The 14265-nt window shown below is 43.0% G+C and overlaps 1 protein-coding gene across 13 annotated transcripts in view; it reads left to right on the forward strand.

Moving 5' to 3' along the window:
- The window catches only part of pleca (plectin a), a 165368-nt gene extending 151670 nt beyond the window's left edge, over positions 1-13698 (forward strand). For all 13 annotated transcript variants that reach the window (XM_074614386.1, XM_074614384.1, XM_074614387.1 and 10 more), the window contains 3 exons: positions 1249-4596; positions 5631-12664; positions 12795-13698. In XM_074614386.1, coding sequence (XP_074470487.1) covers positions 1249-4596; positions 5631-11831 — 9549 coding nt within the window. In that variant the 3' untranslated portion in view covers positions 11832-12664; positions 12795-13698. The remainder of the gene's footprint in view (positions 1-1248; positions 4597-5630; positions 12665-12794) is intronic.
- The last annotated feature ends 567 nt before the right edge of the window (positions 13699-14265 follow it).

The following is a 14265-nucleotide window of genomic DNA, read 5'->3' on the forward strand; positions in this document are numbered from 1 at the left end:
AGGGCTCTAGATTGAAAACTTGAAATAACAGAATGCATGATTTTATGCTGTAGTGGCTGTGGGATCAAACATTGTGGTTGTAATGGGTTACAGTTTATTATAAACTTATTATAGGAGCTGAAGATGAACTTCCAAAATAAAATAAAAACTCACACCCTTGCCAAGATTTATGACATATGCATTAACACAGTCAAAATTATTAAAAAAATAAAAAGCCAACATGTCCCTAGTGATGCACAAGAATTAATGACTTTAAACATTTTACAAAAAGCTGTTTATATTTTAAGAATGTAAAGATTGAGGAGAGAACAACTCTAACATTTAAATATTGAATGGTGATTCAATTAAGCAGAAACGTTCCTTTAGAAACCAAAATATTAAGTATTTTATCGGGTAACACTTTATAATAACCATCATCAGCATAACATATGCCTTCTTCTTCTAAATGGTAAAATTATTGTTAATTAAACTTAGTTAATAGTTATTTTACTGCAGACTATGAAATGATTAATTCATGTTTACTAATTATTAGTAATTATATAATTGATGTTATTTTAACAGTTTATTGTTGCACACATAACATTTTATATATATATAGATATTTGTTAATGATTAAGATATTATTTGTAAACCTTTAAGTTTGTAAAACATCTATAAACATTACATAGACAGATGTTTGTAACACTTTGTTAATGGTTAATAATTGTTTTTTGATTATAATACCTTGTTAAACTGTTTATAATTACACTGTAAAGCATCTATAAACCATTTGGAAATGATGGATATTATCAAGTGTTACCTTTTATAGCAGCAACATCACACTCATCACAACGTGACAATACTTACACTGAGTTTGCTATCATCACTACTACATACATGTTATTTTTTATATTTGTAACAAGCCTATAATATACAGTACCGATCAGGCTTTAATACAGATTATTTAAAACATCGATCAAATGAAATACTTCAACTGCATGAAAGTAAAGTGTAGTTTCGTGCTGTGGTGTTGTGAAGTAAGGTGTCATTCTGTGTGCCACACATTAAATGAACATGACAAGCATTTCCCAATACAGTATTTTCCCTCTAGTTAACAGAACTGTTGTAGATAATTAACTATAACATATTGTCATGTATTTACATTTTCATGTACCTACATGGTTTAGAACTACTTTCATATTGAAGTTTTACTTTGTAGTCTAACACCTAACATTTCCCTTTGCTCCCTCTTTGCTTCTACTAATACAGAAAGCTTCTGAGAAACTGAAAGAAGAGGAGAGGAGAAGGATGGCAGAGATACAGGCTGAGTTAGATAAACAGAAACAGTTGGCTGAGGCTCATGCTAAATCTGTGGCCAAAGCAGAACAAGAAGCCCAGCAGCTGAAGCTGCAGATGAAAGAAGAAGCCAGCAAAAGGCAAGATGTTGCGGTGGACGCTGAGAAACAGAAGCAGAACATACAACATGAGCTGCATCATCTCAAGAATCTGTCCGAGCAGGAGATCAAGTCCAAGAGTCACCAGCTGGAAGAGGCGCTAGTCAGTCGGACCAGAATCGAGGAGGAGATCCACATAATTAGAGTCCAGTTAGAGACGACAATAACACAGAAACGCACGGCTGAGGTTGAGCTGCAGCAGCTCAGAGACACGGCCGCCGAGGCCGAGAAGCTCAGGAAAGCCGCACAGGAGGACGCAGAAAGGCTCCGCAAGCAGGTGACTGAAGAGACTCAGAAAAAGAAAAATGCAGAAGATGAGCTGAAACGTAAATCCGAGGCAGAAAAAGAGGCCGCCAAGCAGAAGCAGAAAGCACTGGATGACCTGCAGAAATTCAAAATGCAAGCCGAGGAGGCAGAGAGGCGCATGAAACAGGCGGAGGAGGAGAAACTGAGGCAGATCAAGGTGGTAGAGGAGGTGGCACAAAAGAGTGCCACCACACAGCTGCAAAGCCATTCCCAGTCATTCAACGAGAAGGCAACCAAACTGGAGGCATCCCTGAAGAGGGAGCAGGGCACTGTTCTTCAGTTGCAGGAGGAAGCTGAAAAACTCAGGAAGCAACAAGAGGAAGCTAACAAAGCCAGGGAGCAAGCGGAGATAGAGCTTGAAATGTGGAGACAGAAGGCCAACGAGGCGCTCCGCCTGAGGCTGCAAGCTGAAGAGGAGGCCCAAAAGAAGAGTCTGACTCAAGAGGAAGCAGAGAGGCAGAAAGTTGAGGCAGAGCGTGATGCCAAGAAAAGGGCTAAAGCTGAAGACGTTGCTCTTAAACAGAAGGAGAATGCAGAGAAAGAGTTAGAAAAACAGAAGAACTTTGCAGAACAGGTAGCCCAGCAAAAGCTGTCTGCAGAGCAGGAATGCATACGGCTGAAGGCTGACTTTGACCATGCTGAACAACAAAGGGGCCTGCTGGATAACGAGCTCCAGCGTCTAAAGAATGAGGTGAATGCCGCAGAGAAGCAGAGGAAACAACTGGAGGACGAGCTGGCCAAAGTCAGAAGTGAAATGGACGCTCTTCTGCAGATGAAGAAACAAGCTGAGAAAAAGACGCAGTCCAACACCGAAAAGAGCAAGCAGCTTCTCGAGTCTGAAGCATTGAAAATGAAACAACTCGCCGACGAAGCAACTAGACTGAGATCAGTCGCTGAAGAGGCGAAGAAGCAGAGGCAGACCGCGGAGGAAGAAGCAGCTCGGCAGAGAGCTGAGGCTGAGAAAATACTCAAAGAAAAACTGGCCGCCATCAACGAGGCAACTCGTCTGAAGACGGAAGCTGAGATCGCTCTGAAAGCTAAAGAAGCAGAAAACGAACGACTGAAAAGAAAAGCCGAGGACGAGGCTTATCAGAGGAAGCTGCTGGAGGATCAGGCCGCTCAGCATAAACAAGACATCCAAGAGAAGATCACACACCTGAAGAGCTCATCTGATTCTGAGTTAGTGAGACAAAAAACAATCGTTGAAGAAACTCTGAGGCAAAAGAAGGTGGTTGAAGAAGAAATTCACATCATTAAGATCAACTTTGAGAAAGCATCAAAAGGCAAGTCGGATTTGGAGGTGGAGTTAAAGAAGTTGAAGGTTATTGCAGAGGAGACGCAGAAGAGCAAACTCAAAGCCGAGGCAGAGGCTGAGAAACTGAAAAAGCTCGCTGCAGAGGAAGAGAAGAAAAGGAAAGAATCAGAGGAGAAGGTGAAGAGGATTACTGCAGCGGAAGAAGAGGCAGCTCGACAATGCAAAGCTGCTCAGGAGGAAGTTGAACGCCTCAAGAAGAAAGCTGCCGAGGCAAACAAACAGAAAGACAAGGCCGAGAAAGATGCAGAGAAGCAGGTGGTTCTGGCCAAAGAGGCAGCACAGAAATGCAGTTCGGCAGAGCAGAAAGCCCAAGACGTTCTCAGCAAGAACAAAGAGGACGGCCTTGCTCAGGAAAAGCTGAAAGCTGAGTTTGAAAACGCTAAGAAACTTGCACAAGCGGCCGAGAAAGCCAAAGAGAAAGCGGAGAAAGAGGCTGCCCTGCTCCGACAAAAAGCCGCGGAGGCTGAAAAGCAGAAAAAATCTGCAGAGGATGAAGCTGCGAAACAGGCCAAAGCTCAAAAAGATGCAGAGAAGCTGCGGAAGGAGGCAGAGGAGGAGGCCTCCAAGCGAGCGGCGGCTGAAGCGGCGGCTCTAAAGCAGAAAAAGCAGGCTGATGCAGAGATGGCCAAGCACAAAAAAGAAGCAGAGCAAGCACTGAAGCAGAAGTCTCAGGTTGAGAAGGAGCTTACGATGGTCAAACTGCGGCTGGATGAAACTGATAAGCAGAAAGCTGTGTTGGATGAGGAGCTTCAGCGAGTTAAAGGTGAAGTGAATGATGCCGTCAAGCAAAAGGCGCAGGTGGAGGATGAACTGTCCAAAGTCAAGATCCAGATGGATGAGCTCCTGAAACTCAAGCTTAAGATTGAGGGAGAAAACAAGCGCCTCATGAAGAAAGACAAAGATAACACACAGAAATTACTCGCGGAAGAAGCAGGGAAAATGAAGAGCCTGGCGGAGGATGCTGCCAGACTTAGTGTGGAAGCTGAGGAGGCAGCCAGACAGAGACAGATCGCCGAGTCGGACTTGACTGAGCAGAGGGCTCTTGCAGAGAAAATGCTAAAGGAGAAAATGCAGGCCATCCAGGAGGCTACAAAATTAAAAGCTGAGGCAGAGGAGCTCCAGAAACAGAAGAACCAGGCACAGGAAAAGGCTAAAAAATTACTGGAGGACAAACAGCAGATCCAGCAGCGCCTTGATAAGGAGACAGAGGGATTCCAAAAATCATTAGAGGCTGAGCGAAAGAGGCAGCTTGAAGTTTCAGCTGAAGCAGAGAAACTGAAATTAAGGGTGAAAGAGCTCAGTGACGCTCAGTCCAAAGCTGAAAAGGAGGCTAAGAAATTCAAGCAACAAGCAGATGAAGCCAAAGTGCGTCTTGAAGAGACAGAAAAACAAACCACAGTAACTGTTGTGCAGAAGTTGGAGACACAGAGGCTGCAGAGCACCAGAGAGGCTGGTGACCTGAAGGAAGCCATCGCTAACCTCGAAAAAGAGAGGGAGAAACTGAAAAAACAGGCGGACGATCTTCAGAAAAACTCTAAAGAGGTATTTTGACATAATTAACGCCAATAGTCAATTTACACAACCCCTCCAATTAACATAGTCCTGTTAAACACACTAACTACAGTATTTGTAGAAGGACATGTAACATTTCATGTAAATTGCAGAGACTTCAAGTAACATCCAGCAATTTATATGAATGTCATTCAAAACATAATACTGCAGTCCAAATGGTCACTAGGAAGACATTGAACGACTTATTAGGAAATACTACTTTCTTGCCGAGAGTTAAATTAAAAACATTGATATCGCCTTCGTGTCTGTAAGCTGAATATGAAACTACTGTGAGGAGACGTTAGCTTAGCATAAAGACTGAAATTGGCTAGCTCTGTCAAGTTCACTTCAGTTTTTGTACAGATTAAACAAACAATGTTTCATAAATAAAGGCGCAACTCAACCTGTTTCGAACAATATAATTGGTTGATGCCTTTATTCATGGTGCAAAAGCTCCAAAAGACCTGCCATGTTCCGGAAAAAAGTGATGCTTTTTTTGCCACGTAATAATTGTGTTCTGTGGGAAGTATTCACGAGAAAAAACAACAGTTTCTCCCACTGGGAGCTGAGCTGGCTGGAGACCGGTCTCGTAGATGCACCTACGTTGGCTAGCTAGCTGGCCAGCTTACAGGCTCGAGCTTGCTGCCGCACCAGTTTGTGGAGCTTCTCAACTCCGAAAATGTTTTCGTACAACTGCCAATATTCAAAATCTACACCATTGATTTTTCACCTCAAAAATTCTCAGGAGTGAATAATACATACAGGCAATAGAGTAGTGAAACAGTTTTGCTACATTATAAACTACACATACAGAGAATTAAAAACATTGGAGAAAACAATAAAAACTTGATGCAAAAATGAACATTTGACAGATTTCACAGCATACAGAGGGGTGTCAGTTTTCTCATCCAACTCTCGGCAAGAAAGAATATTTAAAAAATTGTTTAACTATTACTCTGAATATTAATAGCTTACATGCAATGACTGACATTTCACTGATTTTGTTCTTCTTTTTTTCCAAATAGATGGCAAATGCACAGCAAGAACAAATTGAGCAACAGAAGGCCATTCTTCAGCAGACCTTCCTCACAGAGAAGGAACTGTTGTTGAAAAGAGAAAAGGCTGTTGAAGATGAGAAGAAGAAGCTTGAGAAACAGTTTGAGGGTGAAGTGAACAAGGCCAAAGCTCTCAAAGATGAACAAGAACGTCAGCAGAAGCTAATGGAAGAGGAGAAGAAGAAACTTCAGGCCGTTTTGGATGAAGCTGTAAAGAAGCAAAAGGGGGCTGAAGCAGACATGAAAAACAAGCAGAAAGAAATGGAAGTGCTTGAAAAGAAAAGGCTTGAACAAGAAAAGCTCCTGGGAGAGGAAAACAAAAAGCTCAGAGAGAAACTTCAGAGTCTTGAGGTCGCCTCCAAACAGGCCGCCTCCAATACGAAGGACATTAATGTCCAGACTGATGAGGTTCCTGAAGAGCAGGTAGTCACCATGACGAAGGTGGGAACAACAAAGAAAGTTTTCAATGGCTCTGTGGAAGTGGACGGAGCGAAGAAAGAAGCAATGTCACCGTTTGCATTTGATGGAATCAGAGAGAAAGTTCCTGCTGAAAGGCTTCACAGCATCGGTGTCCTGACCAAAAAGGAATTAGACAAATTGAAAAAGGGCAAAGTCTCGCTGCAAGACCTCGGGAAGACAGATAAAGTTAAAGCATGTCTTCAGGGTCAGAGCTGTGTCGGAGGTGTGTTGACTCCATCCAAAAAGACAATGAGTGTCTATCAGGCTATGACAGAGAACAAGATCACTCCTAACACTGCCACAATGCTCCTTGAAGCTCAAGCAGCTTCTGGTTACATCGTTGATCCAGTGAAAAATAAACTCCTCTCTGTAGATGAGGCTGTTAAAGAGGAGTTAATCGGCCCTGAGCTCCATGACAGGATGCTCTCCGCAGAGCGAGCAGCCACTGGCTTCAAGGATCCCTACACTGGAGACAAAATCTCTCTCTTTGAGGCCATGAAGAAGGGACTTATTGAAAAGGAGCAGGCCACCAAATTCCTAGATGTGCAGCTTGCAACTGGTGGCATCGTTGACCCCATCAATAGCCATAGAGTGCCACTTCAGACCGCCTACAAGCAAGGGCAGTTTGATGCAGACATGAACAAGAAACTCACTGATCCCAGCGATGATTGCAAGTTATTCATTGAGCCCAGCACTCAGGAGCAACTCACCTACAAACAGTTGCTGGAGAAATGCACCAAAGATCCAGAAACAGGACTGCTGGTATTACCAGTAACAGAGAAAGCTGCTCAGAGTGAGAGAACATACACGGATATGGAGACTAAAGAAGTGTTCAGCACATCAAACGTCATCGTGCCTTTTGGAAGGTTCAAAGGCAAAACTGTCACCATTTGGGAAGTCATCAATTCAGAATATTTCACCGAGGTGCAAAGAAGAGAACTGATTCGCCAGTACAAGACTGGCAAGATCACAGTAGAGAAGATTATCAAGATTGTCATCACTGTTGTGGAAGACAAGGAGAAGGATAAGGAAAATGTGTTTAGTGGTTTGAGGGCTCCGGTGTCTGCCAGTGAACTGTTAGAGTCTAAGATTATAAACAAAGACTTGTTCAACAAATTGAGTAACGGAAAGGTAACGGTGAAAGAGATCTCTGAGATGGAGCCTGTGAAGAAGGCACTGCAAGGAACGCCGAGCATTGCTGGATTGTTGGATGAACCAACCAAGGAGAAAATGCCTTTCTACCAAGCTATGAAGAAAGAATTGCTGTCGCCAGAAACTGCTATGAACCTTCTTGAAGCTCAAGCAGCGACTGGGTTTGTTATCGATCCCATCAAAAATGAGAGGGTCCCCGTTGATGAAGCTGTTAAGTCGGGTCTTGTGGGCCCAGAACTCCATGAGCGACTTCTGTCAGCAGAGAGAGCTGTCAGTGGCTACAGAGACCCATATACAGGAAAGAAGGTGTCTCTCTTTGAAGCTATGAACAAAGGCCTTATCAAGAAAGACCATGGCATCCGCCTGCTTGAGGCACAACTCTCAACAGGTGGAATTATTGACCCTGTTAACAGCTATCGCATCCCACATGAAGTTGCCTGCAAGCGTGGATATTTTGATGAGGAAATCAGCAAGACCTTGAACAAAAACACTGCTGACACAAAGGTGTTTTATGATCCGAACACACAAGAGGATTCGACCTATGCTCAGCTCATGAACAAATGTGTCACGGACAAAGAAACTGGACTCCCATTGCTTTCTCTTTCAAAGAAGGCTGCAAAGCCAAAAGAAGACAAACAGATTACAGAAGCTAAGACAAAAGAGGCTTTGAACCATTCAACTATGGAGCTGGAGTATGGCCCTTTCAAAGGCAGAAAAGTCACAATTTGGGAGATCATACACTCTGAATACATCACTGAGGTGCAAAGAATTGAGCTGATTCGCCAGTACAGAATGGGGCAGGTGACAATTGAAAAGCTGATAACGATCGTGATAACGATGGTTGAGGAAAGAGAGGAAAAAACAAAGGAAGAGGCCTGTTTTGAAGGCCTCAGAGCACCAGTCACTGCCAGCTCTTTGCTTGATTCCAACATCATCGATAAGGCTACATTTGACCAAATCCAACAGGGCAAAAAGACGCCGAAAGAAGTTAGTGAAACTGATAAGGTACGGAAGTACTTGCAGGGCACAGACAGCATTGATGGCATCACTATGGAAGATTCAAATGAGAAGTTAAGCATATACCAAGCAATGAAGAAGAATGTTTTGCAGCAAAACACTGGGCTAGCCCTACTCGAGGCCCAAGCTGGAACTGGTTTCATAATTGATCCGGTCAAAAATCTGAAATACTCCGTGGATGACGCTGTGAAGGTTGGAGTTGTTGGTCCAGAACTTCATGAGAAACTTCTCTCTGCTGAAAAAGCAGTGACTGGATACAAAGATCCGTATACAGGCAATAAGATTTCTCTATTCCAAGCCATGAAGAAAGAGCTCGTCCTGAGGGAGCATGCGATTCCTCTCCTGGAGGCTCAGTTTACTACAGGAGGGATCATTGATCCAGTCAGCAGCCATCGTGTTCCCAATGACGTGGCCATTCAGCGCGGCTTTTGCAGTAAACAAATGTCCAAGTCCTTCAATGAACCCTCAGGCGACGTTAAAGGCTTCACCAATCCCAACACCAATGAAAGTGTCACTTACAAAGAGTTGGTGGAGAAATGTGTGAGAGATGCCAACTCTGGCCTGTGTTACCTGCCTCTGTCAAAGGTTGAAGCTCCTGCTCCAGTTGAGAAATCTTATCAGTACACAGAGGAGCAAGCCCAAACAGATCTAGCAAGCACTCAGATTGAGATTCCTCATAAGAGTTTCGCAGGAAAGACTATGACCATTTGGGAAATCATGAACTCAAATATGCTTCCAGAGGAGGAGAGGCTGCGCCTCATGGAGCAGTATCGCTCGGGGCAAATCACAAAGGAAAGAATGCTAATCATCATCATTGAAATCGTTGAACAAAGGGAGACTCTCAAGTCAGAGCAGAGCATGTCATGTGATGTTATCAGAAGAAGGATCACTATTGAGGAGCTATACAGTGCACGAATTATCGACTTGCACACATACAACCTTTTGAAACAAGAAAAGATGACGATTCGTGAGGTAATGGAAATGCCGTCAGTCAAACAGTACCTCTTTGGTACTGGTTGCATTGCTGGAATCATGTCAGACAACCCTCCAAAGATCAGCATTTACCAGGCTATGAAGACCGGAAAGATTAAGCCTGAAGTTGCTCTGAATCTCCTCGAGGCCCAAGCGGCGACAGGTTTCATGATCGATCCAGTAAAAGATGAACTTCTAACAGTTGATGAAGCTGTGCGCAAGGGACTCGTGGGCCCTGAACTTCATGACAAGCTTCTCTCTGCTGAAAGAGCAGTTACAGGGTACAAGGATCCCTACAGCGGGAAAGTGATCTCTCTCTTCCAAGCAATGAAAAAAGACCTTGTTCCTGAGGATTATGCCTTGAGGCTTTTGGAGGCCCAGAATGCCACCGGTGGATTAATTGATCCAGAGTACTACTTCCGCCTCCCAACAGATGTTACCATGCAGCGCGGATACATCAACAAGGAGACGCTTGACAGAATATCTGAACCTACTGAGGATGTGCGAGGTTACACTGATCCAACGACGGATGAAAAACAGTCGTACGCCCAGCTACTGAAAAGATGCAGAGTTGATAAAGAAAGTGGTTTGCGGCTACTTTCGCTGGCAGATAGAAGACTTCTCTTCAAGGGTCTCAGGAAGCAAATCACCGTGGACCAGCTGCTCCGTTCACAGATTATCAGCCAAAAGACATACGACGAACTCACTGAGGGTAGCATTTCAGTGGAGGAGGTCAGCAGAGACGTGAAGAAATACCTGGAGGGTACCAGCTGTATTGCTGGTGTGTATGTGGAGTCTAGCAAAGACCGACTGTCTATTTACCAAGCAATGAAGAAGAACATGATCAGACCAGGGACTGCCTTTGAGCTCCTTGAGGCTCAAGCTGCCACAGGGTATGTAATTGATCCTATTAAGAACTTGAAACTAAACGTCACCGAAGCTGTTCAGATGGGCGTTGTTGGCCCAGAGTTTAAAGATAAACTCCACTCAGCTGAACGGGCAGTCACAGGCTACAAGGACCCTTATTCTGGCAAGGTTATCTCACTGTTCCAGGCTATGAAAAAGGGCCTCATCCTGAAAGACCACGGCATTCGTCTGCTAGAGGCTCAAATTGCTACTGGTGGAATCATTGACCCACAGGAGAGCCATCGCTTGCCTGTTGAAGGAGCATATGAACGTGGCCTCTTTGATGAGGAAATGAATGAAATCCTCACTGACCCATCTGATGACACAAAGGGCTTCTTTGACCCCAACACTGAGGAAAACCTCACCTACCTGCAGCTGATGGAGAGATGTATGATAGACCCAGAAACGGGCCTCGCTCTTCTGCTGCTCAAAGAGAAGAAGCGCGAGAGGAAGACGTCATCCAAGTCCTCCGTTCGCAAACGTAGGGTCGTCATCGTCGATCCAGAGACAGGCAAAGAGATGTCCGTGTATGAGGCGTACCAGAAGGGGCTCATTGACCACCAGACCTATCAGGAGCTCGCAGAGCAGGAGTGCGAATGGGAGGAAATCACCATCACTTCCTCTGATGGAGTTGTGAAATCCATGATCATTGACAGAAGGTCTGGTCGGCAGTACGACATCGATGATGCAATCTCAAAGGGCCTGATTGACAAGTCGGCTCTGGATCAGTACCGTGCAGGAACTCTGTCCATCACAGAGTTTGCAGACATGCTGTCTGGAAACATGAGCGGCAGCAGATCACGCTCATCCTCCTTTGGCTCCTCTTCCTCTTACACCATGAGCCCAATACCTTCTATAAAAACACCAGCAACCACATGGAACGACCCAACTGAGGAAACTTGCCCCGTGGCTGGAATCTTGGACACAGAAACACTGGAGAAGGTGTCCATCACAGAGGCCATACACAGAAACCTTGTGGACAATATAACAGGTCAAAGGTTGCTGGAAGCTCAGGCCTGCACAGGAGGTATTCTCGACCCAAATACTGGAGAGAAATTCGCTGTTGCAGATGCCATGAACAAAGGGCTCGTGGATAAAATCATGGTGGACCGCATCAGTCTAGCCCAGAAGGCTTGCAATGGATTTGAGGATCCCAGAACCAAAACCAAAATGTCAGCGGCCCAAGCTCTAAAGAAAGGCTGGCTGTACTATGAGGCCGGGCAGCGGTTCCTTGAGGTCCAGTATCTCACTGGCGGATTAATTGAACCAGATGCTACTAGCAGAGTCTCCATAGACGAGGCTGTGAAGAAGGGCACCTTAGATGCACGCACTGCGCAGAAGTTACGAGATGTTAGCGCATACTCAAAATACCTCACATGCCCTAAAACCAAGCTTAAGATCTCTTACAAGGATGCGATGGAAAGAAGCATGATAGAGGAGGGGACTGGTCTGCGACTACTTGAAGCATCATCCCAATCAAGCAAAGGCCTCTACAGCCCCTACAGTGTCAGCGGCTCAGGCTCCGCTTCTGGGTCACGTTCCGGCTCAAGATCTGGTTCCAGGTCCGGCTCCAGAAGAGGCAGCATTGATGCCACGGGATCAAGTTTCACAACAACCTTCTCTTCCACTTCCTACAGTTCACCAAGCTATGGCCGCCGATACTGATGAGATTTTCTAAGGGAAGGATACACTATAAAGCCACAGTGCTCACCAGATGCCTACTTCTCAGTGGAATAAGGACTGCCTTTATTCTGCTCTGCATGTGGTCGTTACAGGACTTTTAATATTTAATTTTATACAAGTTAAATAATTTTGATTATCGTATGCGTCACATTTACTTTTAGTTACGTTTCTGCTATCTTATCAGACTTTCTGATTAGCGTACTGCAGCATACGCTAAAGCTGTTTATTATTTCCAATATCTATCCCAAAAGTTTCAAGTGTACATGATATTTTTTTGTTTTTTAAAGTTTAAGATCATAAGAACTTGCTGTTCTACAAACAAGATTCTAGTTGCAATATTGTGCGTGTTACACTATAACCGAAACTGTTCATTACCATTAGCCTGATTGAACCAAACAAAACTTTCTGTATATGTGTATATTTCTGAATATTGGAAAAAAAAAGAAAAGTTAGCTAAAGAACGATAAATGCCACTTTGCAGAGCAGAATAAGGAGTCTCTCCTGAAGAGGAATAAACACTAAGAGTGTCTGCTTTAAGAATGCCAAGCTTCAAGATCTTTTTTCTCCTGGGCTACACTGCCGCATATACTCTCCCAATATCTACTCCATTCCCAGTTGTCTGTCCTATAACCTGGAGTTACAGCAACATGCTAACCTTGTAAAGTGAACCTCAAAGAGCAAGCTCCCATAAATGGAAGGATTATGTAGCCTATTATGACCATCAGCACCAAACTGACACTTCTGGACTTTAAACAACCAACCTCAAGACCAACACATACTGTACAAGTCCCTGCCTTTCTGAACACTTTAAAGAGGTACGTTATGAGAACACTTGCATTTAATCATGCTTCAATTTAGTGCAATTTCATGGTTATGTTTGTGTCATTTAGGTTCTGAATTTCTAAAGTCTAATGTTGTTCAATGTGGATTTTTTTTCTGTTTCAGATATTCTCTCCACAGTTCGTCTCCAGCTCTTTGCGCAGATGTCTTCCAGAGACCCGTGGCATTAATGTGGTCTGTGGCCTTCACTGTAATCAAGAACTTTATGCAAACACTACAGAAACACACTTGCTCATACGACGTTTCATCAGATTCTTTTAACTGTGGACCATTTTGAAACTTGCATTTAACCTTGAACTCATTTAAAGGCCTAAACCATGCTTTGTAAGTGCCTGCAAAATACTCAAACACTTAAATGGGATGTTGAGTATTACAGTATAACATGGTGCAGTGGTTACGCTGTAAACTGGCTGATGCATGACTGAGAGAGCAATGCTACCCATAATGGTATAATTACTGTGTTATCAGGTAAGCCTTTTTACAGTCCAACTACAGTATGTCACAGTCTAACAGTTCATTTCAGTGTCATAGATCTGGTAGTCACACCGGGCTAAAAATGTATGGTTTGAATATTTAATAGCTAAGATTTTACATTTGAATTTGTCCCCCTACACAAGTAATGTAATATATGTACTGTTGCTAAAAGCCATGAATTAACATTTCTTTGAGAAGATCTTTAAGCTTTGCCACCAGACCCAGTATTTGTATTTTCCACACATATACTTGTTTTGATTTGAATTCTCCTTTGTAAAGCAACACATATGATCTATATCATTTTATTTTCATATTCTATATTTCTGCTTTGCATGATTTACTAACATTTAAAAAGGTGCAAAAACGAAATAGTTGTATCCATTAAAGCATTTGTTTTATTATGTTTCAAAAGGTTTGAAGGATGTATTTTAATGAGGGTTGTCAAGCCTTGTTGAAAAGGGTGTATTTATAATAAAATGGTGACAAGGAATTTTATTTTAACACCTTACGCTATGTAAATAAACATGGAAATTAATTTTTTCTCAAGTTTATTCATTTTTAAATTTTGACAATAATGTTGGCTTTAAATCTGAAATGTCATGGTATAGTCTTTAAAGACCATTTTTCATCAAATTTAAAGCCAAAATGATTTGTATCAGATAGCAGCAGATTTGAATCAACATGGATTACTATAGACACATTTTCTATGTTTAATTACCTAGCACAGCTATAACTTTACACCACAAATTACAGCACACAAAAATCCAATATGAATGTATCCAATTTAGTGATGTTATGTTACAGGTAATGGGGGGGAAGTATGGTTTTGGAAGGCCATAGAAGACTGACATCTAGTGGCTGTACAGTTCAACTCCAACCAACCACTGTGTATAGTATTAAAAAAAAGAAAGTTATAGTATAGTATGTTGGAAAAAAAGTCATAGCATTGTATGTCGTGAAAATTAAAAAAAAAAAAAAAATAGTCATAGTATGTCGAAAAACAGAAAAAAAAGTCAGGCTGTTTTCGAAACCGCATACTATACTAGTAGTACGTACTGATTTGGCCAAAATGTAGTATGTAGTATGCAGTATGCGAACAAAA

The sequence above is a fragment of the Sebastes fasciatus genome, chromosome 17 (genome assembly GCF_043250625.1).
Source record: "Sebastes fasciatus isolate fSebFas1 chromosome 17, fSebFas1.pri, whole genome shotgun sequence".
Lineage (NCBI taxonomy): Eukaryota > Metazoa > Chordata > Actinopteri > Perciformes > Sebastidae > Sebastes > Sebastes fasciatus.